Source organism: Ailuropoda melanoleuca, chromosome 12 (assembly GCF_002007445.2).
Source record: "Ailuropoda melanoleuca isolate Jingjing chromosome 12, ASM200744v2, whole genome shotgun sequence".
Classification (NCBI taxonomy): domain Eukaryota; kingdom Metazoa; phylum Chordata; class Mammalia; order Carnivora; family Ursidae; genus Ailuropoda; species Ailuropoda melanoleuca.
In genome coordinates, this window is record NC_048229.1 from 55,745,849 (window position 1) to 55,772,861 (window position 27,013).

General features: G+C 43.4%; 1 protein-coding gene across 1 annotated transcript; it reads left to right on the forward strand.

Moving 5' to 3' along the window:
* The first annotated feature begins 1,526 nt into the window (after nucleotides 1–1,526).
* On the forward strand, nucleotides 1,527–26,961 carry CCDC113 (coiled-coil domain containing 113). Its single transcript, XM_002912295.4, has 9 exons — nucleotides 1,527–1,729; nucleotides 2,797–2,923; nucleotides 3,876–4,037; nucleotides 7,151–7,306; nucleotides 8,308–8,388; nucleotides 10,790–10,945; nucleotides 15,631–15,738; nucleotides 25,730–25,885; nucleotides 26,830–26,961. Exons 1-9 carry the CDS (start codon nucleotides 1,629–1,631, stop codon nucleotides 26,914–26,916), a joined length of 1,134 nt encoding a protein of 377 aa, XP_002912341.1. The 5' UTR covers nucleotides 1,527–1,628; the 3' UTR covers nucleotides 26,917–26,961.
* Nucleotides 26,962–27,013: the final 52 nt, after the last annotated feature.

The following is a 27,013-nucleotide window of genomic DNA, read 5'->3' on the forward strand; positions in this document are numbered from 1 at the left end:
TGTGCAACTTTATGTCTTGGTCAGTCCAACAGAATCCAGGTCACGATGAGTGGGGCTGGATGCTTGCTTAAGCATCCCGTTTCTACCAGGGTCTAGTAACTGGCCAGGAGCTGTTTTTCAAAAGGCGTGAAATTTCTTCTTGTGGACGGTGTGGTCTTTTTCCCAAACCCCAAGTCGTGAATTGTTGTCCCTCTACTGGATCTTGCTTTAAGCTTCACACTGCATCTTTTCCCACCACTGATACCTCCACCACCATAGGGTCTGCTCTATCATATAGTGCAGTTGACAGGGCTGTTTGCACCAGAGCCTGGATCTGTGGCAGAGTCCTTTCTTGCCCCAGGCCCTCTTGGGGCTGGCATCTATTTGTAACACTTGGTATACAAGCATATTAAGTATTTCTAAATGTGGTCTGCATTGCTCCTAGAGAGGCCTACCAATAGAGAGAAGGTGATGGCAGGGCCCGGCCTCTTTGCTGTCATCTCTAGTAATTCCACTCTGGCCCCCAATTTGTGTACCCTATGCAAAAAAACAAAAACCTTTCTTTGGAGTTTAGTGACTATATGTTGATGCTAAGGCATGTCCCTTGGTGGAAGAAGGTGGCTGACCTTCACTCCAAGCAGTTTATCATAGCTTGCTAACTAACCACATCCAGTGCCCACCTCCACCTCAGAGAAGATTGCCCATTCTGTTCTTTGCCCTCTTCCATCCCAGTGGGAGTGGATAGAAAGCTGTCCTGCTGCCTTGCCTCTCCTTGCCATGACACACATCAGGGTAGATGTTAACAGCATGGATTTTGGGTTCTGCCAGAGCTTGATTCCATTCCTGTGTGACCATGGACAACTCACCTAAGCTACTCTATTGCTCAGTTCCTGATCTGTAAAATGAAGACAGTAATACCAATTTCATAAGACCGTTTTGAAGATTAAATGAGACGATGACTATAAAAAGTGCGAGGCGGGACAGTGTTGCTATCCTCACTCCACTTGCAACAGCGGGTTTAGGGACTCTTTTCCTAATTTAACTGGAAGTGAGAGCCGGAATTATCTGTTCCATACATTCCCCCAGGATGTAATCTCTATTTAGGTTTGTCTTTTGAATTTATACCATTTAATAATCAACCAGGTTTTTTCCTTCTAGGAATGCAGCACATCGGTATCTGAGAGAAACTGCTGTTAGAATGCATGAAGCACTACAGGGTGAATGGAGTAGAGGCCTCACAGTGAGATAGGGGAAGGAAGACACTCCGACAAATCGAGTTAACTTTCTGCGTCTGTTTCCTCTATTTGGAGAATAAACAGAATGATAGATAATATTACAAGGTTGTCGCAAGGATTTGCATAAACTATGCTTAACACGTTGCCAAGCGCATAGTAAGTGCGGCGCAAACAGTAGCTGCTAGTATTATTGTGTTAAGAATGATTGTTGAAGCGTAGATGTCTGCGCTCCGGTAAGCACGGGGGAGGGCGGAGCGGCGCCGGGCGGAGCTTCTGGGAGTCCCGCCCCTCACGCACGCGTCCGGTCACTCAGGCAACGCACGGCTAGGTCGCAGTCCGCTTGACGCTCGGCCGCTAGCGCCCTGCGCTCTTGGCCTCACAGAGCATTGGCAAGGGTCACTTTTGGGGTGCGTGATGACTGACGAGGACTCTGACACCCCTGTCAGCGAGTTGCAGGGCGGGGAGGAGAACGACCTGCCTGCTATCCAGCTTTGTGGGCTGGTGGAAGAGCTCAGGTACGGGCCGGCTTCTGGAGGTTCGGAGGTCAATTGTACAACTTCTTGGTCTCACGGCGCATCCCGCTCTAGCAGTTGAACAGATGTACCTTCTATATGTCTATACATAGTTGAGGTCAGAACTGAGGTAATATTATTAATAGCTACAACTTTTTTGAATGCCTGTTACGTGCCAATTATTTTGCACGTAGGACCTTCTATAATGGCACAGTAGCCCTAGAAAGTGAGTGAGGAACCAAGACACAGAGGTTAATGCACTTCCTAGTCAGTGGTGGTGCCGGAATTCAGACTCAGGTGCGACTCCACAGCCGACGCTGGGAACATGACATGCTGAAAAAAAAAAAAAGGGCTTTGATTTCTCGGGCTTTCCATTGAGTCTTTTCCATTGATCCTAAAATTCAGCCTACAGGAATTCACTCAGTAGTATATGAAAATATCCAAGCTGTTGAGATATATATATGCGCATAACCTGTGTGTTATATATATGAAAATGCTAAAAAGGTCAAAATCTTGGCAGGCATATACAGGATAAACTCTAATTGTCATCTCTAGTTGTTTAAAAACCATCTGTTCAAAGCTTTTCCACCATTTATAATACACTTCTTGTGGATACTTCATCTCTCCGGTACTGGAGAGAACAGCTGAGAAACATAAACCAAAGGAAACAGCCAAAGATCGTGGCTATGTAATAACTTTCAAGCATGTAGTAATTCAGAAGGAATTTCACAAATGGGTTAGAGGATACTGGAAGGTGGAACTTGTAGCTTCATCTCAGCAACAATTTTCAAAATGATCCCAGGTCTTTCAACTTTGTGGCTTATTAGACATTAAAAAAAAATCAAATACTTAAACAGCACTTAGTGTGTGCCAGGCACTGTTGTAAAGGCTCTGTTTGCATTCGTTATTGCAACCCCGGATAATGGGTACTATTATTTCCATTTTACAGAAGAGGAAAATGAGGTGCCAAGAGGTTAAGTGTATTGCAGAAGGTCATATGTAATAGCTATTAAGTGTTAAATACTAGTTATTTGGGGTTTAAACTTACTCAGGTACCCTCTGTCTTGCAGCTATGGAAACTCTGCTCTGAAAGCTGAGACAGAGATGTTTGAGAAATATTATAATAAACTGGAGCCCAGGGATCAGCGACATCCACGATTATCAGAAATTAAAATGTCAGGAGCAGAATTTGCACAGGTACACTGTGGAGACCTAAGAATTCTTTTATTCTGTTTGTCCCTTTAGATGCAAGGGGTATTTGGTCTCTGCCTTTGGTGTGCCCTCTTCGGCCAAGTGGCATATGATTTTCTCCCTGTTCTACTTGTGATTCTTCCTTCCCTCCCAAGTTTCTCTTTCAAGTGAATGTGAAGGGAATCAATTTCAATTAATAGTGGATTGACTGACCCAGAATATCTTTGTTTGAAATAATTCCCCTAAATTGGGGGACTCAAATGTTTACAAGGCCCAGCTAGCCACAGATAGGTGCGAAGTGGGTCTGCTGTGGCCACGGGAGAGTTCCTTGCTCGTCTAAAAGTCCAACCAGGTGACCTGCTATTGCCAGAGCAGCTGATTTTACAAGAGAAGCTGGAAATCTAGATTATTTTGGTGGAACCTCCTGATTTTCAAATGTGGGTACTTAATTTTTGAAAATTTTAAACTGGATGTAGATATGTCTTTTGAAGCCAGTCTCATGTGTCTTCAGGCCCACATGTTCCCTGGGGCCATCTGCTGGTGACCTTTGGCTTAAATGTGTAGAGAATCAAAATATTTTTTCTGGTTTTTTTGCTGAACACTGTGCCCCCAGATGCCATTTCTCTTCTGTGTTCAGTTTAGGAAGCATTGAGATCTGGGCTTCCCCTGACACTGACTTGAATGCTAGTTTATAGCAGGTTCACAGTCCTTCCACACCCTCAAGACACTTTCCCTTATTTATTTCAGTTCATTATCCACCATAGGCCTTTGAATTCTTTAGCACGGGGCCTTAGGCTGACTTGTGAAATAAATATCATCTTGGGCCCAATATCCTGAATCCTTTCACGTTGACTTTGTTCTCTCTGGCTGTCACTTGAGTTGTCATTTTGATGCCCAACTTTAGCATCCATTCCAGCTTGATCAATTCCTACTGGGCTTTGTTTTTCTTGTATTGTAGTTACGAGGCAGGCGTAGATCCAAATCCCGCGTAGGTACGGACCGTGTGATAGTCCTCAGCTGCGACCAAAAATGTGAGCTTGTCCAAAAGGAGCTGGAAGACATGAAGGATGAAATAAGGCACATGAGAGCAAATGCTGAACGAGACCTGCAGCATCATGAGGTATCCCATTTTCTCTGTAGCCCATCCTACCTGGGCTCCCCACTTCCACCTCCTCAAGAAGTACCTGCGTATGTTCATATAATTTTTCTTATTTTGAAAGAAACATAAGTAGGAGAAGACAAATTTAAGGCCTTCTTTTAAGGAACTTCCCACCTGCTGGAGGAGACAACAAATTTTAAACTTTTTTTTTTTTTAAGATTTATTTTATTTATTTGAGAGACACAGACAGAGGGAGGAAGAGCAGGGGGAGAGGGAGAGAGAGAATCTCAAGCAGATTCCACACCAAGCATGGAGCCTGACACGGGCTTGATCTTACAACCCTGAGATCATGACCTGAGCTGAAACCAAGAGTCAGACGCTTAATTGACTGTGCCACGCAGGCACCCCTAAACTTCTTTAAGTGGAAAATTTCAAAAGTGCACACATGTTCAGAGGCTAGCACAATGGACCTCTGTGTACTCAACAGCCACATGCAGCAGTCATGAACATATGGCCACCCTTGTTTCCTCCATATTCCAACTTCTCCCTCATGATAGGCCACTGGGCTATTATGAAGTGACACCTCAATATATCATTTATCTATAAATATTTCAGTATATGTCTCTAAGATATGGATTCTTTTTTTTTTTTTAAGATTTTATTTATTTACTTGAGAGAGCAAGAATGAGAGCACGAGCTGAGTGAGGGGCAGAGGGAGAAGCAGGCTCTCCGCTGAATTGGGAGCCTGATGCAGGGCTCAATCCTGGGACCCTGGGATCATGACCCAAGCTGAAGGCAGATGCCTAACTGAGCCACCCAGGTGCCCCTAAGATATAGATTCTTAAAAAAAAAACAACATAATAACCGTAAATGCCCTTAAAAATGTATGGTAATTCCTTAATAATATAAGGAGTCTGGGGTTTAAGTCACTGAGTTAGATGAAAAATCCTTTAAATCGCCTTCTGTGTGCAGCACGCATGACCATGGTTCATGTTTTGTTGGAGACCAATAATGGTCAGTTTTCCTCCAGAGAAGAAACATCACTGTTAATTCAGTTGCCCATGGAATGTAGTTGTTGGCTTACATTAGAGAGCACTATTGTATGAAGAACAGATATTTCTGTTCTGTTTCTAAATGTTTCTGTTTCTAAACCTGGGCACACAGACTCACACTCATTGTCTCCAGAGGGACAGTTCAGTAGACTCATGTCTTTATTGGTAGAATCATCTATACCACATAAACCTAACCTTCCCCCCATTTGTGCCCTCCCCCCTTGCTAAACATGCATTGTTTTTTTTTTGTTTTTGTTTTAAGATTTTATTTATTTGACAGAGAGATACACAGTGAGAGAGGGAACACAAGCAGAGGGAGAGGGAGAAGCAGGCTTCCCACTGAGCAGGGAGCCTGATGCGGGGCTTGATCTGAGGACCCTGGGATCATGGCATGAGCTGAAGGCAGACACTTAACGACTGAGCCACCCATGCCCCTAAACATGCATTGTTAATTATAGCATGTTAATGCGGGCTAGTGTGGCCAAAGAAGATGTTTTTGAAGAGGTGGGGCTATACATAGGGCTTGACATGGTCTTGAAGAACGATGAGGAATAAAGTAGAGGACTAGGAAAAGAAGGGCCCCCTAGGTCAGGTGAATGACAGGAGCAAGGAAGTGGAGGTGGGAATGAATGTGGCAAGTCCAAGACATCGAGGGGACCAGTGTGATTGGGGGGCTGTATGAGGAAATCCATCTGAGTAGGGCTATGAGGCCTTGAGAGCCAGGCAAGGGCGTTTATCTTTGATGCCTTAGAAAGCAGGACCCTGATAAGGTTGGCTGAGTAGGAGAGTGAGTGATACGTTGAAAGTGGTAGTTATAGTGGATTGATGTTCCGGCACGTGAAGACCATGGGGAGGGCAGGGACTGGCCAGAGAAGTGAGATGCTTTTGCTTCTTGGTGCCCAGGGACAAAGCCAGGACAAAGCTAATTTGCTCTGTAGCTATGGATATCTTTTCATTTTATTCTTTCAAATAATGTGTGCATGTGTTTGTGTTTTCTTATTTAAAGACAATCTCTATGTTGTAGCAAAATTTGAATGTACAGGTAAGATGAACATTTGTAAACATCCACAGTCCACTTAGAGATAATTAGTGTTGACTCTTGTGTGTATCTCCTAGCATTTAGATTATTTTGTAGGCATATTTGAATTTTCTTTATAAAAAGTATTATATTATTTTGTAAATTATATTTTGCACTTACTGTCTTTCCATGTCAATACATATATTCATTTATAGCATCTTTTTTCAAATTACTGAAGTGTATATATAGTAAGAGTGTTGGTCTCCCTAATAATCCGTCTCTCCAGATGTGACTGTGGTGTAATGTTTTGGTATATATCTTTTATCCAGATATTTTTTATATCCTATCACATTATATTAATGTTATAATTTTTAGTGGATAAGTAATATTTCAGATATGGAAATATATATGTGTAGAGATACCTGAGGCCCTGGTTTTGTTTTTCACTCCCTTCTTATGGATACCCCCCTTTTTTTGAGGCCTGCTTTTTTTTTTTAAATTTTATTTATTTATTTGAGAGAGAGACAGCCAGCGAGAGAGGGAACACAGGCAGAGGGAGTGGGAGAGGAAGAAGCAAGCTCCCAGCGGAGGAGCCTGATGTGGGGCTCGATCCCAGAACACCGGGATCATGCCCTGAGCCGAAGGCAGACACTTAACGACTGAGCCACCCAGGCACCCCTGAGGCCTGCTTTTTTAAAAAAATTTTATTAATTTTTTTTAGAGAGAGAGCATGCACCAGCAGGGGGGAGGGGCACAGGGAGAGAGAAGCAGACTCCCTGCTAAGCAGGAAGCCTGACGAAGTGGGGCTTGGTCCCAGGACCTGGAGATCATGAACTGAGCCGAAAGCAGATGCTCAATGGACTGAACCACCCAGGCACCCCAGGGCCTGCTTTTTAATAATAACATTCATATAGTCAAATTTGTATCTTACAGATATATTTCTAAGGCTAAGAAGAAACATTATGTATTAGGACACAAAGAGGCCTGAGAACTTAGGTTTCCTTAGAGGGAGATGTCCCTGAGGATTTTTGGAAACTGTTCTTTCTTTGTGCTGACTCCTCCAGGCTATCATTGAGGAAGCTGAAATTCGATGGGCTGAAGTTCAGAAAGCAGTGCATGAGTTTAAAAAAGATATTCTAAAAACCATATCCAAGAAGAAAGGGAGTATTTTGGCCACTCAGAAAGTGATGAAGTACATTGAGGACATGAACCGCCGGAGGGTGAGTTGGAAGGAGGCTGGAGCTCAGAAAGGGAGAATAGATTCATAGGATGAAGACATAAAAATGATCCATGTGAAGCAGCCCCACTCCATTTGGTCCACCATAAATGCTGTCTACACGTGCAGATTTATTGCATCCCCCCAGGTGCGTGTCTTAAAATGCACATTTATCAAGGCTAGAATCAATCAGTCCAGATGAATATTAATAGTATCTCAGACTGATTTTTTTTTCTTTTTTCTTTTTTCTTTTTAATTGTTGCTGTTTGTTTCAAGATCTGATATGTTTTCCAGAGAAAAGTGGTGCAAGTCCATCTAGTCAGGTGGAGGGGGGCAGGTAAATCTCAAGTTCCTTAAGTTCCATTATTATAACCATTATAACCATGAGACATAAAACATTCCTTCACTTTCAAAGATTTTGTAGCATGTCAAGCTTTGGATCCTGGACATAGTAAGGGTCACTAAATCTAACATGTTATAAGTGATGAAAATTATATAAACCACCAAGAGAGTAAAAGACCGAAGAATCATAAGTTTGTTTTGTCAGGAATATACCCAAATTATCTTGAATTGAAAAGCAGTAGAAAATTTGCATAGAGCAGACCAAGTTACCTCTGCTTCTTGGTCATGAGTGAAGTGTTTTGTTTTTCTTTTTAAAGATTTTATTTATTTGAGAGAGAGAGCACACGGAAGTGGGGGGAGGGACAGAGGGAGAGGGAGAAGCAGACTCTCTGTTCAGCAGGGAGCCCGATGCAGAACTCCATCCTAGGACCCTGAGATCACGACCTGACCCCAAGGCCGACACTTAACCAACTGAGCCACCCAGGTGCCCCTATCATAAGTGAAGTGTTGCGGCAATACCAGCTTGGGTAAATGTAAAAGACCTAAAAGTAAATGACTGAATGTTAGGACTCAAGGTTTGGTTTTCATCCCCAGACCTACCAACTTTTCAAACCAACAGGGAAGATGAAGAGAAGTGGATTAAAATTTACTTGTATTTTTTAGGATAATATGAAGGATAAATTACGTTTGAAAAATGTTTCTCTCAAAGTGCAGAGGAAAAAGATGCTTTTACAATTGAGGCAGGTATGTGGCTCGCTCTTTCTTCCTTTCTCTCTCTCTTTCTTTCTTCCTAAGGTTACCGTGGAAGGTAGAACAGTGCGTTCCCAAAGATGTCCATGTCCTAATCCCTGGAATCTGTGAATCTGTTACCTCACATGGCAAAAGGATTTTGCAGAGGTGATTAAGTCAAGGATCTTGAGATAATCTTAAAATAATCTCCCCTTGACTCAAAGAGAGATTATCTTGGATTATGTGAGTGGCCCCAATATAATCCCAAAGGTCCTTGTAAGAGGGAGGCATGAGAGAGAGAGATGGAATGCTGCAAGCAGAGATCAGAGTGATGAACTTTTAAGGCAGAGGAAGGAATCGTGAACGAAAGAGAGCAGGCAGCCTCTAGAAGCTGGGAAAGGCAAGGAAATAGATTCTCCTCTAGGACCTCCAGGAGAAATGCAGCTCTGCCAGCACCAAGAACCATTTTGGACTTCTGACCTCATGAGCTGTAATGTAATAGGTTTTTGTTTTAAGCCGCTGAGTTTGCGGTGATTTGTCACAACAGCGACAGGAAGCTCCTACATTCACAGTGCCGGCACATCTGTAGATGGAGTTGGCTTGAATTTAAAAGACACTCGTGATGTACTTGTTGACCTTTTTTGGTGAGTGTGGCCTGGGTGGCACAGTTTGAGGGTGCTTTGGTTGCCTGTGCAGCTGCCTAAAGTCTCCTGATTAAAGGCCATAAGCAGACCTGGCCCAGGGCTTCTCGAATGTGATTACATGGTTCCATCCCTCCTAGCTCAATATTTTTTAAATTAACTCGAATGTGGGCACCGACAGCTTGTGCATTAGAGGTGGCCACTGACAACAACACAGAGTTGTGCGGGAGAATTAATGCATCCGGAACTGTTGCCTGATTGACTTGGGATCCTGAAAGATGGCAAGCTGGGACAGCTTCAACAGCACAAAGTGACTGAGGACAAATGTAAGCTCCTCCGTTTTGATCCCCCAAGATGTCTGCACAGGTACCAGGTGGCTTAACTGTAGCGTACCTGATAAAATCAGCTCAGCCGGAGGTGACGTTGTGGCCTGGGCTACACCCAGAGAACCACAGGGCCCCCCCAAGAAAGGGGTGGGCTTGCCCCTCTTGTTCTGAGTAGCCCTACCTGGAGCACCGCATTCTGTGAGAGCTGCACTCTTGAAAGAATTGGTACTGTAGGGCTCACACAGGAGAGGGAGCCGGATAGCGAGTGGAACAGAGCCCGTCAGACAGCCTGGAGCTGATGGGCCCAAGCAGACTCAGGAGGGCCTGCTGCGGGCCCCCAGTGCACAGGCTGTGGGGAGGACAGAACGCACTGCCCTGGAGGTCCCCAGCGGAGTGAAGGCCGGGGTGGCTGTGTCAGCAAAGGAGATTTGAGATTATGAGATAAGTGTAAGAAAGAAGTAGAGAGGAGTTGTCTCCAGATAGAGAGTTCCTGCCACTCCAGGCTTTGTGCAAGCTCACACATCCTGAGGACGGGATTTAAGTGGGAGAGAGGGAGGAGACGGGTGACTTTTAGCCTAAAAGCCATTACTGCACAAAGCCGACACTGAGGTGGTTCTGCTCCGAGGCGCTCATGGACTTGCAGGAAGTGGGGATGGTAGGAAAAGGCAGGATGTATAACTGCTAATCCAGAGGCAACAGCAGCGGGGACCACAGAGCCACAGCGGGGATTTGCCTCATGTGGAAGATGGTTTAGGAGTGCTTGAGCTGGAGGATAGGTCATTACTGGGGCTTAAGGAAATTGTTGTGTTGGTTTAGGGGAAAGGGAAGAAGCCTCCTCAGAGGTAGTATTGCGTGGGTAGAGCGTGGGGCTGAGGAACAGTTCCTGGGTTTGGCTCTTGCCTACCACCAATGTAAGATGGCCTAGACCTGGTGGGGCAGGTAAGACGGGCCAGGTCGGGGAGGGAACCCAGTACCCTGATACAACCACAGGTCAGGAATGTCATGTGATCACAGGAAGGGAATTTACAGGCTACTGGTCCTGGTTTTCCAGGGTAAAAATAACTTTTATATGGTCTCCTTCTTATTCTTCTTTCATAGCCCTGTCTAGACACTACCTCTTGTGGGAAGCCTTCCCTGACCCAGTCTTCCATTCTCCTCTGGCCTGGCTGAGGGGCTTCTGTGTGCCCTCTGCCCCTCCCACTATACCACACTGTGACCTCTGTGAACCCTGGTTCAAAATGCGCTCCTTGAGGCCAGGGAGTATTGTATTTGTTCAGATCTCCACCTCAGAGCCCTGCACCATGCCTGGCACCAAGCAGATCCCCAGTCCATGTTTGTTGAATGACTGAATGATGACTGACTTTCAGAATCTCATCCAGAACTGCAAGGTGTGAGTCAGATTCCAAAGTCACAACCTCACATCATTTCTTTCTTCTTTCGGAGCTATAGAAGGAAGAGGTAGGCGAGGCCCTCCATGATGTTGATTTTCAGCAGCTGAAGATTGAGAATGCTCAGTTTTTAGAGACAATCGAAGCAAAGAATCAAGAACTGATCCAGCTAAAGCTGGCATCTGGAAACACCCTGCAGGTCCTCAGCGCATACAAAGTAAGGTCCGCCCTGATGCCCAGGCCCCCAAGGCCTCCCACACCCCCCTTTCCAGCCACAGTGAGGTTCCTATGCACCACTGCGGTGCTCCACAAAGGCTTGGGGTCCTTCCGTCTACTGTTGCTCCCTGCTTTCTTTTGACAAAGCCATTCTCCTCAAATACTCTGAATGTTCCCACAACCCTAGCTGTGCATTGCAACCACCCAGAGAACTTTTTTTTTTTTTTTTTTTACAAACACCCTAGTCCAGCCATGACCAGTTGAATTAGGGAATGAGGGCCATGCATTTATTTTTTTTAACGCCCCCCCCCATGATTTTTATGCACAGTGAGTTTTGAGAACTAACCACATTTAGGGCCCTGTTTAATTTAGGCCTGTAAGAAACACTTCCCTGCTTAAAACCCTTCAGAAGAAAACTCTCCTAGCTAAAGATCAGAAAACGAATATATAATTCCTCATCTACACAGAACCCTTGTGGGAGAAAAAGAGGTACTAGTAATAATTAAGCAGGGACTATAGCCATGAATACCCAGCCACCCTGCTAGCAACTGTATAATGCAATAGTCAGCTAACTGTGGGCCAGAGTATCCTGCCCACTGGCCTGTGAGCTAAGAATGGTTTTTACAGAAGGATATTTGTAACCAATTCGATAGAGAATGCTACCTTTGAAACCCAATTAAGCAAAATTGATTTCTCCCCCAGAAATTCCATTCTTCTCATTAGTAGACCTGTATTCCAGAATGTACGTTATGATTATATTTTGAATTTCATCAATAAAACGTGTGGAAATTTGTTTTTTTCTTTTGTTAATACAAGTAATTACATAATAGCCTCAATTTTGCCTATTGGCCTGCAAAGCCTAAATATTTGCTATCTGGCCTTTTACAGAGCAAGGTGGCTGACCCCTGGCCTAGTGCCCACAGGATGCTGGTGGCTCCAGGCTTAGGTAACTCACAGGTGGTCTTCATTCGGCCCACACAGTGTCATTTTAAAATGTAAATTTGGAAGTGTTTAGATTAGACCATTATGTTTGTCCAACACTTTCCTTTTAAAAATGAAAAACCTGAAGTCCAAAGAGAGAGGAATTTCCAGCTTCAAGCAACAAGTCTGTGACAGGGCTGAGGCTCCTAGTCCAGTGCGTGTCCCATCTAACCCAACTGACTCCCCTTGGCATAACATTGTGCTGGCATTGTGCTCCCCGTAGACAACATTGTACTGGCATTTTGAAATTTATGTGTCATCCGTCTGCAACAGATCATCCACTTTGATCTTATCTCATCAGTGGTTAGCTTATCTGATCATTGTTGTTTCAAGATGAAGCCAATCCCGGTGACTCCTGAGCCCTTGTTGGCTGGAGAGCTGGGTAGTACGTGGTTACGTATAATCTTGATCATATCCTGTGGAATCAATTTAAGTAGCACAGGGCCTGTCAGGTCTTGTGTAGAAGAGCCAGAGGTTTGGAGTGGAGCTACTGGTTTATAAAAGGAAACTGCCAGGTCCAGGGCCTGAGCTCTTTAGGACAGGTCTAAACGCAGAGGACAGATTGTTTGCGACACACATGCAGCAGCAACACAGGCCACAGTGGGTGGAATGGGAGCTTCTCCAGTCAGAATCCCAGGGATCGTCATGCCTGTAGACCTGTTTCAAAGAATAGTAAGCGGATGGTGGAGCTTGGAAGGAGATGCCCACAGGAGTCTTCCAGTGGACTCAGCGACGGGTTGAGAAAGAAACAGGCTCATTTCTTCCGTGTGTCAGTTCTTAGGTCTTCTGGGAGAAATGGAGGCGGAACAACTATTGAGTTTTGGAGTCAGGCCTCAGCTGGATTTGCATGGAGATTCCACTAGGGACCATGGGTCAGGGGCAGGTTTTTGTGACTTGCCACCAGAACAGAGCTCTGGCTGGTCTGTGCTGTGTTCCTAGCACTGAGGACAGTGCCTAGCCAAAGCAAGTCCTCAGCCAGTATGGTCAAAAGAGCTGCTAGCAATTGAGGTGTGTGTTAGGAGATGGGAAGGTGGCAGGAGGTACCGCTTTCATATAAATATCCAGCACCCACACGTAAGACCTTGTGAAAACATGCAGAATAACTACTACCGGTGTGTTCGCTTTGACAGCACATGTACAGAATAACTGTTACCAAATATACAAGGACCTGTCGAGTGCCAGGCACCAGGCTAAGTGCCGAGGGTATAGGTATGAAGGAGACAGATGTGGTCTCTTCTGTCAGTTTGGTGCATGAGCTTCAGTCAAAGGGGCGCCTTTTTTTCTCCAACTTTACGCTGTCAAGCCCTGCCTGGTGGAATCTGGTAGAATATAAGTGTGTGATGACAGCCATGGTGTGTCATTCCTAACTGACTGTAAACTAGTGATCCCCATGTAAACTAGTGCCTTGTGGTAGGTAGAATTCCAGGATATCCCCCAAGATTCCCCACCCCCTGGTGTATATACCCAGTACAGTCTCCAAGGCGGTGGGTATGATGGGTTCTACTATTAGGTTCTGTTCTTTTTTTTTTTTTTAAAGATTTTGTTTATTTATTTGACAGAGATAGAGACAGCCAGTGAGAGAGGGAACACAAGCAGGTGGGGTGGGAGAGGAAGAAGCAGGCTTCCAGCGGAGGAGCCTGATGTGGGGCTCGATCCCGGAACGCTGGGATCACACCCTGAGCTGAAACGACTGAGCCACCCAGGCGCCCCATGGGTTCTGTTCTATGATTATGTAATATGATATGCCATAGTTGACATTAAGATAGGGAGATTATTGGATGGGCCTGACCTAATCTCATGAACCCTTTGAAGGCAGAGAGTTTTGTCTGGAAGAGGAAGTCAGGATTTGAAATATGGAGGGAATTCTCTAGGTGAGAAGTTCTCCACTGCTGGCTTGAAGGTAGAGGGACCGTGAAGAGCTGAGGGCCACCTCCTGCTCACAGCTAGGAAGAAACGGAGACATTGGTTTTACACCTTCAAGGAAATGCATTCTGCCAACAGTCTGTGAGCTTGGAAGAGTACCCCAGCTCCAGAGGAGAGCCAGCTCTAGCCAGCATCCTGATTTCATCCCTAGGGGAACCTACCTGGCAGAGAATCCAGCCGCACAGTGCCTGGACTTCCGACCTGTAGAAACGGAGATAATAATTGGGTGTTGCTTTATGCCACAAAATTTGTGGTAATTTGTTACACAGCGAGAGAAAGCTAAAGTGCCTCTTCAGAAGTAGCCACCTCAAGTGGCCGCTGTCCTGCTTAGAATCACAAATAGCTCTCCTTCTTGAGGGCCCTGCCCCAGCAGAGCCAGGGACTGCCTTGCAGTAGCCTTTGCAGTTCCATTCTTTACTGTCCTGATTCTCTGCATTGTGGGGTTAATGCCTTCCCTCTGCTCTCGTTTCCTCCCACCTGACTTTCTGGTTTGCAGTGGAGGCCTGCACTGCCTCCCCTTCCGCGCAGCCCACCCCCTCGGTCTGGTCTCTTACCCACGGCGCTTTCCTAAACAGAGCGATGTCGTGCAGGATGTGGAGCAGGACGTGAGCCTTAAAGAAGGGAGGATTGATGAGAAGAGGAATGGCGGGGCTGGCCCCCAATGCCCTGACGTCCCCAGGCAGGTGGCTCCAGGCTTTTCTGCCAAGTCTAAGATTTGATACCCTGAGCATATTGCACCAGCAGCCCCCCTCCCAGGCTTTTCTTTAGCTTGGCATGTTCTCCCCTCCCCTCTTCCCTAGACATGCTTGACAGCCTTTCAGCTCCCTTTCCAGTATCCTTTCCCCCAGGGAAACCTCAACCACTGTCCTCATATTCTCAGTGCCAGGCACAGTTGTGGCTTTACAGACTGCGAGCCGGTATCTGTCTGGTAGGACCTAGGTTGTCGTGCTGGTCAGTGCCTGGTGCAGGGTGAGTCGTTCTCAGAGTCTGTGGAGTGATCCCCCTGGAGTCACTGGCTTCTGTCACTTGGCTCACTCTTCAGCCCAGCAGAGCATGTCCCAACTCCTCCAGGCTGACCCTTCCCTGCTGGGAGACAATAGTGCAGCGAAGGGGGCAAATCTGAGAAGCAGGGGCCTGGGGGGGCTGGTGACGGGCAGCAGCAATTGATACAAGGGGAAGTTGCAGGGCAGCTGGTGCAGGAGCCCTCCAGGGCCAGTGGCAGTGGAGCCCGTGGGCCCTGGAGTCAGACTGTCTGGGTTCAAACCCTGCTTAACCTCTTATCTCTATGACCCTTCATTTGCCCATTCGAAGAGTCAGTTCTTCCACCTGTGGGGTGGGATGCCTGTAGCACCTAGCTCACAGGGAGTGTTTCTCTCTCTTTGTCTGGCAATGGCAGCCATTTGTATGAGTGTTTTCCACATGTCTGGGGCTGTGCTCAGCACTTTACCACCATTATCTCCCTGAAGCCTCTCCACAGCCCTATGAGATGACCAGCCCAAGTTTAGAGAGGTTCTGGGACTTGCCCAAAGTTTCTTTTAGTAAATGGTGGGGCAGGATTTGGGTCCTGGTGTGTCCGGCCACTCTGCAGGTTTTTACTTCCCCTACCAAGTAGGTAGGTATCAAGATTCTGAGAAGGGCAGGCTCAAGTTCCTGGATGGTTTTGGCTGTTATCCTGCTTAATAAAGAGCTGTCTGTCCTTCCTGTAGTTCTGAGCTCAAGACTTGTCCTTCCTGTAGTTCTGAGCTCATTTTGCTCAAGACTTGCTGTGTTGTTATATTTCAGAGCAAGCTACACCAAGCAATGGAAATGTCCATCAATCTGGACAAGGAGATCTTGCTGAGAAATGAGTTACTTGAAAAAATTGAAAAAGAAACCCTACAAGTAGAAGAGGTAGGAGAGGGTAAAATATGCTGTTTCTGGTATTTGTCTCCTGTCTACAAAGGCTTGAGCCAGTGTACACCAAAACCCAAGCCATCTTTGTTTTTGTCTAGAAAAGCCTAGGCCATAAAAGTCAAAATAACTCTGGGCCATTGAAAGAGGAAATGGGGGTACCTGGAGACTCATAGTCCAGTAGTATTTTACTTCTGGGTTAGGGTCTAGAGTCAGAAAAATTGTGTAGAAAAGACGAAATCATCTAGAAATCATGTAGAGTCCAAATAACCTTCGAGAATTCCTTAAGTGACCCATAAAGTACCATACTCAAAGTGTCTTGTATACAACATCACAAAAAGCCTATAATGCACGTAATCATCTAATTGGTATGAGAAGTACACATGCCAAAATATAGTGTCTTTTGTAAAGGAGAGTTCTTTAAGTGTGTAATTTTCACTTGGTATGGTGGATGCTGGGATAACAGGCCTGGGACTTCTGTCCTGAGCCCACTGCCAGGCCTGTGGTCACTGTGGGAACAGACAAGTGGCGTGATCTGAGCTCCTTCCATCTCCATTGTGATTTAGTGCTCTCACTGTTTTGCTGAGCACGTACAGTTGAATTCAGCGAGCTAAATACACCAAGCATGTGACTCAGAGGACTTTTTCGAAAGATGGGGGAAAGAGCATAAGCTTTGGTGTTGCCAGGTTTTAGCTTTGAACAAGCCTTTTAATGAGAGAGGCCTCAGTTTCCGCATCTGTGAAGTAGGTGTCACAGGCCTTGTGGTGATCTGTTAGGACCAGGAGAACCGACACCTGCGCAAAAGCAGGTCTCAGTACAGAATCACCAGTAACAAAGTTAAAGCAAAAGTCTGTGCTCTCCCCATGCAGGATTTCTGTGGTATTTGTTTGGGTGGACATTTATTAGATTACAAGTAAAACATAACATCCGTTTTTAAAAGCCTGACAGTCACTGCTTAGTATATTTTAGTTTTCTTGTGAACTTTTTTTTTTTAACAACTCTGTTGGGTTATAATTCACATACCATATTATTCACCCATTTAAAGTATGCATTTTAGTGGTTTATAGTATATTCCCAGAATGGTGTAATCATCAGCACAATATTTTAGAACATTTTTGTCACCCTAGAAAGAAACCCTGTACCTGCAAGAAATCCTTGTCTGTTCCTCACCTCAGGTCACTCCCACCCTCCAGCCCAGTGACCACTAACCCACTCTCTGTCCCTGTGAATTTGCCTGTTCTGGACATTTCATTTAAAAGGGATCATACAGTATGTAGTCTTTCACGACTGGCTTATTTAACAATATTTTCAGAATTCGTGCTGTAGTATGTTCAGGACTTTGCTTCTTTTCATGGCTGAATCATAGTTGCTTGTATGGCTAGACCTCATCTTATCTATTCATCAGTGGAGGGGGTTGTTTCCCATGGGTTGTGTTTGGCTCTTATGAATAATGCTGCTATGAACCTTCACGTACAAGATTTTGTGTACATGTATGTTTTCTTTTCTCTTGGACATACAGCTAAAAGTGGAATTGTGGGTCATATATGGTAATGCTGCGGTTAACATTTAGAGAAACTGCAGCACTGTTTTTGAAAGTGGCTGCACATTTTACATTCCCACCAATGTGTGTGGGTTCTGATTTCTGCACGTCTTTACCAACACTTGTTATTTTTGGGGTTTTTTAATTTGTTTGTTTTTAATGGCTGTCCTCATGGGCATGAAGTGATATACCTCACTGTGGTTTTGATTTGAATTTCCCTAATGACTAATGACATTGAGCAGTCTTTCATTTGCTTATTGGCCATGTGTGTTTTTTTGAGAGTTGTCTGTTCAAACCCTTAGCCCCTGAATAAGTTTTTAATTGAGTTATTTGTCTTTTTATAATTGAGTTGTAAGAACTCTTTATGTATTCTGGATTCAAATACCTTGTCGGATATATGATTTGCAAATATTTTCTCCCATTCTGTGGGTTTCCTTCTCACTTTCTTGAAGATGCTATTTATAGTTTTTAATTTTGGTGAGCCGCAGTTTATTTTTACTTTCGCACTTGAGCTTTTGGTGTTGTATCTAAGAAACCATGACCTCATATCATGAAGATTCAGTCGTACGTCTTCTGTTACAAATTTTATAGATCTTACATTTCAGTTTATGATCCATTTTGAGTTAATATTGTAAATGTTGTGAGGAAGGGGTCCAAAACCTGAGAGAAGAAAGGAGATAAAGTATGGGGTTTTTTTTGTTTGTTTTGTTTAAGTAGGCTCCACGCTCAGTGTGGAGCCCAGTGCAGGGCTTGAACTCATGACCCTGAGATCAAGACCTGAGCTGAGATCAAGAGATCAAGAGTTGGATGCTCAACTGACTGAGCCGCCCATGTGCCCCAGAGATGAAATATGTTCACAGAGTTTGTTGTATTAGCCTTCCTCTTTACCATTGTGTGGTTCTCTCCATTTCTTCCTCTGGACTCAAGTTACCATCTGGTGTTATTTCCTTATTCAAATATAGCTTTGTTTCACCCTGCCTTCTTTTTGCTGTTATTGTCAAATATATTATGTTTTCATATGTCCCAGGTCCACAAAAGAATTATATACACATTGCTTTATGAATTGCTTTTTAAATCAGTTAATAGGAGAATAGGCAATTTTCTTTTGTCCTTTATAATTACTTACCTAATTACGTTTACCTGTGCTATTTGTTTTCTTCACATGGGTTTAAGTAACTTTCTGATGTCACTTGTTTTCAGCCTGAAGAACTTCCTTTAGTATATTTTATAAGGCAGGTCTGCTAGCAAGGAATTCTCTGTGTGTGTGTGTTTATCTGGGAATGTCTTTATCCTTCATTTAAAAAAATAAAGTTTATTTTATAATTGAGAAAATTGTGGAGAGTGCAGAGTTCCCAGAAATCTCACACCCAATTTCCCCCATTATTAACAGCTTACAGTGGAATATTTATTAAAATTGACAAACCAATATTGATTAATATTTATAATTAATATTATTCATGTAGCCTTGGTTTTTACCTGATGTCCTTTTCTGTACCAGGATCCCATCTAGGATAACACATTACATTCAGTGCCACATCTCCTTAGGTTTCTCTTGGCTGTGACAGTTTCTCAGGCTTTCCTTGTTGTTGGTGACCTTGACGATTTTGTTAAGTGGTCAAGTATTTTGTAGAATGTTCCTCTTTTAGGATTTGTCTGCTGTCTTTCCTGTTATTAGACTGAGGTTAAATGGTTTTGGGGGAGGAAAATGGCAGAAGTCAAGTGCCACTTTCATCACATCATATTAAGGGGGAGCATACTGTCAACATGACTTAACCACTTCTGATGTTAACCTTGATCACATCCCTGATGTAATATTATTAGGGTTTCTCTACTGTACAGTTATTCTTTCCTCCAATTATCAGACTCAGCTCTTTGGAAGGATGTTATTATGTGCAGCTCACACTTAAGTGGGGAGTTATAAACTATTTGGAATTCTTCTGTCTGGGACATTTGTCTATTCTCCTCCATCTATTTATTTTTTTAATCATTTATATTAGTAGCAATTCATGGATATTAATTTTAGTATGTGTGCTGTTGAAGCGAGCACTCACATTGTTTCACCTTGGGCTTTGGGAGCTCTTTCAGTTGGCTTCTGTGTCCCTTTGACATATCCCCATTTGTGTATGTGTGTGTGTGCATGTGTATGTGTTAACACTTTTTCTTTTCTGGTACTAGAAAATGCTTGAGACTCATCTATAGTTCCTGCTCCAGCCCTAGAAATAGCCATTTCTCAAAGGAGTCCTAGTTCCTTTTATTTGAGAATAGCATTAGAAACCAACATCTGAGTATTCTCATTGTTTGCTTTCATTTTTGAAAGATAGTTTTGCTGGATATAAGATTCTTGTTTGACAGGTTTTTTCCCCACATTCAACCCTTAGAATATGTCATCCCACTGCCTTCTGGCCTCCATTGTTTCTGATGAGAAGTCAGCTATTGCTCTTATTTTGTTTCCCTTGAATGTGATGAATTGTGTTTCTCACTGCTTTCAATATTCCTCTTTGCCTGTCATTCAGCATTTTGGGTATGATGTGCCTGGGTGTGAATTTCTTTCCAGTTTCCTACTCAGAATTTGTTGAGCTTCTTGGATGTGTGGCTTAATATTTTTCATCAAAATAATATATTTCATCAAATTTTAGAAGTTTTCAGCCATTATTTTCTTGAATATTTCCCCCTTTCTCTTTCTCCTCTCCTTCTGTTATTTCCATTACATGAATGTTGGTACACTTAGTAGTGTTCCACACATTTCTCTGAGTCTGAATTTTTCTTCTTTTTCCTCTGTGTTTTCCATATTGGATGATCTCTATCAATCTTCCTTCAAGTTTACTAATACTTTGTTCTGCTGGCTTAAATCTGTGATCTCCTCCCATGAATTTTTCATTTCAGTTATTGTATTGAAAATATTCCAAATTTTCCATTTGTTTTTTAAAAAAATAATTTCTCTTTATAGATATTTCTTTGATGAAAAATTATCATCATATGTTCCTTTAATTCTTTAAAAATTGTCACCTTGGTTCTTTGAACATGTTTATAATAACTGCTTTGAAGACTTTGCTAAGTCCACCATCTGAACTCCCTCAAAGGTAGTTTTTGTTGCCTGCTTTTTTTCCTGTGTGGGTCACACTTTCCGTTGCTTTGCCTATCTTGTAATTTTTGTTGAAAACTGGACATTTTAGATAATATTATAGCAAGGCTGGATACTAATTCCACCCACCACTTGCTTATTTAGTTATTTGGCTGGACTAATATAGTAAAGTCTATTTCTCCTGCTGCTGGTAGCTTCTGGTGTTGCTCCTTAGAGGGGCAGTCTTAATCATGGATAGTGTCCCTGACAACCAGGAAGGATTGGTGTTTCTGCTCAGTTCTCTTTGACTCTTTTCTTTATCTTCCCACAAAGCTTCTAGCTGGTCTGGTTCTATTGGTATCATACCCAGCTGTTAGGCTTCATTAGTTACTAGCTGATTGTTCTGTTGCATTCAACACCACCCTGGGTTCTGATTTAATCAAAGTCAGGCCTCTTTTCAGGGACCTTTTTGGCAGTCTTTGAGGTTTGCTTCAACCCCAGTGGTCTCTTTCTCTGGTTCTGTTAAACATCTAGCTGGTCCTCTGTTTTGCTTGTTGCTACTAATATTGTGGAATTATGGTCTCTTAATGGTTCTTTCTCTGGTTCTGTTAAACGTCTAGCTGGTCTGCTGTTTTGCTTGTTTCTACTAATATTGTGGAATTATGGTCTCTTAATGGTTCTTTCTCTGGTTCTGTTAAATGTCTAGCTGGTCTGCTGTTTTGGTCTTTTAATGGTCTCATTCTCTTAATGGCCTCTTTCTCTGGTTCTGTTAAACATCTAGCTGGTCTACTGTTTTGCTTGTTGCTACTAATATCGTGGAACTTCCAGCTGCCTCTTAATTGCTCACCCCAAAGATCTCTATAGTTTTCCACAAAGTACTTAGGCATGAACTCCCCACACTTTGTTCCAAATAAAGTCAGTCCTTCCAAGCAGCATTCTAGAGCTCTCTATTTTATAGCCTCTCCTCTTGAGCAAAACTTCTGTACTGCTGCACCGGATCTGGAGATGGGAACAGTGGCCCGCCTGTCTTGTGATAACAGCCCCATTCTACAAGTGGGGTGCCAGGTAGGGATTACAGTTCCTGGTCTTCTCAGCACATCCCTCATAGCTGTAGAACTTTTTTTTTTTTTTAAGATTTTATTTATTTGAGAGAGAGCATGAGCGGCGGTAGGGGTACAAGAGAGAGAGAAGCAGACTCTCTACTGAGCAGGGAGCCCTATGCGGGGCTCAATCCTGGGACCGTGGGATCATGACCTGAGCTGAAGGCAGATACTTAGCCTACTGAGCCACGCAGGTGCCCCAGTAGAACTTATTTTTAATGCCTTGGCTCATGCTCCTTCATTATATTTTATCTTAGGTATTCTTTAATCATTTTCCTCACAAGAGTGTCCACTGATGGTTCCAGGTCCATGTTTAGATCACCCTACAGGAATATGTCTATGCTAGACATAGTAGATATTCACTGAATGCTTCTTGACAAGTTTTTATTGCATTCTGACAACTTAATTAAAAATAATTTTATTGGTTTGCTCCAAAGTGAATTAAAGCAGTGCTTCTCAAACTGAAAGGTGCAAACTAGACATCTGGGGATCTTGTTAAAATCCAGATTCTGATTGGATAGGCACAAGAGTCTTCATTTTTACCAGTTCCCAGGTGATGCCCGTGCCATAGACTGTACTTTGTGAAGCAAGGAATGAAAAGACAGTGCTAGGCTAGGAAGATTCAACATCATAAAAATGTTAGCTCTGTTTAAGTTGAGTTGTGAAATCATGGTATTCCAATTAAGATAACAAGGAGATTAAAAAAAATATTTTGTTTATTTGACAGAGAGAGAGACAGCAAGAGAGGGAACATAGCAGGGGGAGTGGGAGAGGGAGAAGCAGGTTCCCCACTGAGCAAGGAGCCTGAGGTGGGGCTTGATCCCAGGACCCTGAGATCATGACCTGAGCCGAAGGCAGACGCTTAAGGACTGAGCCACCCAGGCACCCTGGAGATTTTTTTTTAAAAGACTTAAATTGGCTCAAAAATTCTTTTGGAAAAATAAATAAGAACATCCCTCAAATTCTTAAGTAGATGAGTGGACTAGCCCTACAGATACTGAAATATGTTATGAAGTTACGGTATTTATTTATTTATTTATTTAAAAAGATTTTATTTATTTATTTGACAGAGAGAGAGACAACCAGTGAGAGAGGGAACACAAGCAGGGGGAGTGGGAGAGGAAGAAGCAGGCCCATAGCGGAGGAGCCTGATGTGGGGCTCAATCCCATAACGCCGGGATCACGCCCTGAGCCGAAGGCAGATGCTTAACCGCTGTGCCACCCAGGCGCCCCTGAAGTTACAGTATTTAAAACAAGCTCATGAATAGACTGGAAGATAAAAGAAAAAATAGAAGTCCTGTGATAAGCCCCAATACAGATCATGTGTATGTCAGGTGTATGATCAAGTATCTGATAAATTTTTGATATTGACATTTAGTTTATGGTAAAGGTATTGCAGTGGGGCACAACCAGATTATTCATTAAGTGATTTGGGATGACTAGGTAGTCATTTAGGAAAAAACAAAGTTGGAGCTATATATATGTTATAGTGAAATTAATCCAGATGTATCAGAGATTTTAATGTAAATGATAAAACCATTAAAGTCCTAAACTTAGGGGTACCTGGGTGACACAGCAGTTGGGCGTCTGCCTTCGGCTCAGGGCATGATCCCAGCGTTATGGGATCGAGCCCCACATCAGGCTCTTCCACTATGAGCCTGCTTCTTCCTCTCCCACTCCCCTGCTTGTTTTCCCTCTCTCGCTGGCTGTCTCTATCTCTGTCAAATAAATAAATAAAATCTTTAAAAAAAAAGTCCTAAACTTAATAGTGGGTACATTTTTCTTATAATCTTCAAATAGGGAGGACTTTTACAGTCTAAAACCCAGAAACCATGAAATCAATAAACTCAGTTATATAAAAGCGAAGTTTTTCTACATAGCAAAAACCATCATATGCAAAGCCAAAAAATAAATAACTGGGAAAATCTGTTGACTAATATCACAAGGAGTTAATTTTCTTAAAACACAAATACCTTTTACAAATTAATAAGAAAAATCTCACAAAAAATAGACAAAATGGGCAAAAGATTAATGCAGTTTATAGAAAAGCTATACAGTTTATAGAAAAGACTTATAGAAAGTCTCAAACTTATGAAAAGTATTCTACCTCACTCATAAGGAACGCAGAATAAAACTGTAGTGAAAGACCGTGTCCCCCTCTCCTAGATTAGCAATGATAGAAAATTTGGTAAGGCTGTTGAGAGAATGGGCAAAAACACAGGCAGTCCCAGGCATTGCTGCAGAGCAGAATTGGCTTGATTGTTAGAGAAGGCAGTTTAACACTCTGTACCAAACACACATGTATGGTCGTGGCAGGGCTTCTTGACCTGGACACCACTGACATTTTGAGTCAGCAAATTCCTTGTTGTGGGGGACTGTCCTGTGCCCTGTAGGGTGTTTAGTGGCATCCCTGGCCTCCCCCTACTAGGTGCCAGTGGCACTCCCTAGTTGTGACAACCAAGAATGTCTCCAGACATTGCCAAATGTCTACTGGGAGCAAGATTGCTCCCCCACCTCCCATCCCCCCACCCCCAGTTGAGAACCACTGTCTTAGAACAGGCATTTTCACTTTCAGTTAGTTCATCCTACTGATGTACTTGCATATTTACAGTATGACCTCCACCCAGAAGGTTAGTAATCCCAGCATTGTTTGTTGTACTAGCTGGAGATTGAGCAGCTGAGTGACTGTTTGTGAGGACTTGTTAATTAGGGTACATCTCCACAATGGAAAATGATGCAGCTGTTAAAAAGAATGAGTAGTTTTTTTATGCGCTGATACAGAAAGATCTTCAGTATTTATTGAGTAAAAAGTTGAAGGAGTCAAATTGAATAGCATTAGCTACTCTTTGGGCAAAAAAGGTAAACATATATGTTTATAAGAGTGTAGTTCTCTAGAAGAATATGCAAAACCTAAAAATAGTGTATGCTTCTGGGAAGAACTGTGTGGCTGGGGACAGGGTGGGATGGGAGATTGTCACTGAATACTTTTATACCATTTAAATTGTATGTATTGCCTGTTCAAAACAATTGTTAAAATAAAAAACAGGGCGCTGTGTGACTCAGTCAGTTAAGCGCCCCACTTCTCGGTTTTAGCTCAGGTCATGATCTCAGGGTTGTGAGATGGTGCCTGGTGACAGGCTCTGCGCTCAGTGGGGAATCTGCTTGAGATTCTCTCTCTCTCCCTCTGCCCCTCCTGCTCGTGTACTCACTCTCTCTCTAAAATAAATAAGTCTTTAAAATAAAATTAAAAAACAAGGACATTGCTAATTCAAAAAATCACTCAATTAAAAGAAAAAGACTAGTTAATTTTACTGTATGATCATTTTAAAAATAAAACTTAAAAAGACAGAGATTCCTCAAAAAATTGAATAACTATTGATCCAGCAATTCTACTTCTAGGTACACACCCAATGTAATTGAAAGCATGAACTTGAAGAGATGTTTGTACACCCATGTTCACAGCAGCATTATTCATGATAGCCAAGGGGTAGAAGCAGCCCAAGTGTCCCTTGGCAGATGAATGGAGAAGCAAACTGTAGTATATACATACAATGGGATATAATTCAGCCCTAAATAGGAAGGAAATTCTGCATATGCTACAACGTGGATAAACACTGAAGACATTATACTGAGTGAAATAAGCCAGTCACCAAAGGATGAGTATTGTATGATTCCACTTATACGAGGTACTTGAGGAGTGAAATTGATAGAGATAGAAAGTAGGTGGGGGGTTGCCAGGGCTTAGGGGCAGGGGTCCTGGAGAGTCCATGGTTCATGGGTACAGGGGTTTAGTTTTGCAAGATGAAGAAAGTTGTAGAGATGGATGGTGATGAAGCTCGGACAGCACTGTGAATGTACTGAATGCCACAGAACTGCACAGTTAAAAATGGTCAAAATGGGAGATGTTATGTTATGTATATTTTACAAAAAGATAGGAAAGTGAGTTGAGACTGATCAAATCAGTGTACTGAAGTACATAGCTTTCCCCCAGAAAACCCACCCAACCTAAGAAATTGCAATAAGGAAAACAAATTCCTTAATAAAGGAAGGATGAAAGGGAAAAAAGTCTCTGTTAGACCACACTTAGTGTTTCCGAGCTGGATGAAAACATCACCATTTGTAAAAAAAAAAAAAAAAAATCATGAGAATCTTGCGATTCTTCCCACTTCATTGAAAATTTCAACATTATTTTGAAAAATACACTGAAGCTGGGGAGAGATGTCAGGGCCATTAAGTCCAGTACGCCAGAACCACCAGGATTCCTGGTTTAATTGGTCCTTCCCAACCCAGGACCGGGCCAAGGCTGAGGCTGTGAACAGGAAGCTCCGCAAACAGCTGGCGGAGTTCCGCTCACCGCAGGTGATGGTGTACGTACGGGAGAAGATCTTAAATGCGGACCTGGAGAAGACCATCAAGATGTGGGAAAGGAAAGTGGAGATTGCAGAGGTAAGTCTCAGAGAACCCCAACACAGGCAGTCTTTTATGTCCTTTACCTTCTTGTCTAGGGTTTTGCTATTCAAGCCAAGTATACCAATATTCAGACATGTAATAGCTGTGAGAAATCTCAGCAGTCCCTTCAAGTCTTATAGGAAAATGAAAAGTTCCCTTTTCAGTGTTAGGTACAGGATCTTTGCAGGTGATCAAGAAGAGACTCGGTAGTAATCATGTGTTTTTAGTTGCTTGTTTTCTTAATGAATTCTGGAAGTTTCTGAATCCCTTCCCCCACCACTGGTGATTTAGTGATTGCTACTTTATATATGGAGAAGCCAGTTTTTAAAAAAATGAGATAATAATGGATTTTTAATATCACTCAGAACTGGATTCCATGCATTTACATAGTTGCTGTGGGTCTTTCATTTTTGAGAACCGCACAGCCTTTCTGTATGATACAGTGTGCTCAGAGCACTCTAGCCCCTTGAGAGCACGGAAGAGAAATAGGAAGCGTGCAAAGTGTCAGAAAAAAGGGAAGGAAAGCACCAGGTCTGCCACAGGCCGGGTTGCATACTGAGGACGCTAGACACATCAGAGTAGCTCAGAAACCCAGGCAGGTCACTTTGGAAGCCTGGCAGTTTCCCATCCAGACCCAGGCTCCTTTTCCCACAGCACTTTCTCCTGCTCTTCCCGTGGCTGCTTGGTGGGAGGGAGTGAATTAGGATCCAAACTTAGGCCCGTCAGATCTGGAGCTGAGAAGCAGCACTGCAGGAACCTGCAAACTCTCACTTCACTGAACAGAAACACGCTCTTGGGGAGTCTTCCTGCCTGGCCCTGCCCCACACAGACCCCTCTGCACCCTCGCAGGGCTAGACGCGGGTTGCATTCTGAAAAATCACAATTGCTTTTTCCCGAATGACCTTCTCCCAACCCCCCCACCCCCTTTTTCCTTTTTGCAGATGTCCTTAAAAGGCTACCGCAAGGCGTGGAATAAAATGAAAACCACCAATGAACAGTTGCAGGCAATTTGCCCCCCTGAGAAATAGCCAGAGGGAGGCCACGGCTGCAGACCAGAGTGATCCATTAAAGTAATCAGCTCCTTTCCAGTCGAGGGGTCCTCTCACTGTTCCCTGTGCTGCTTGG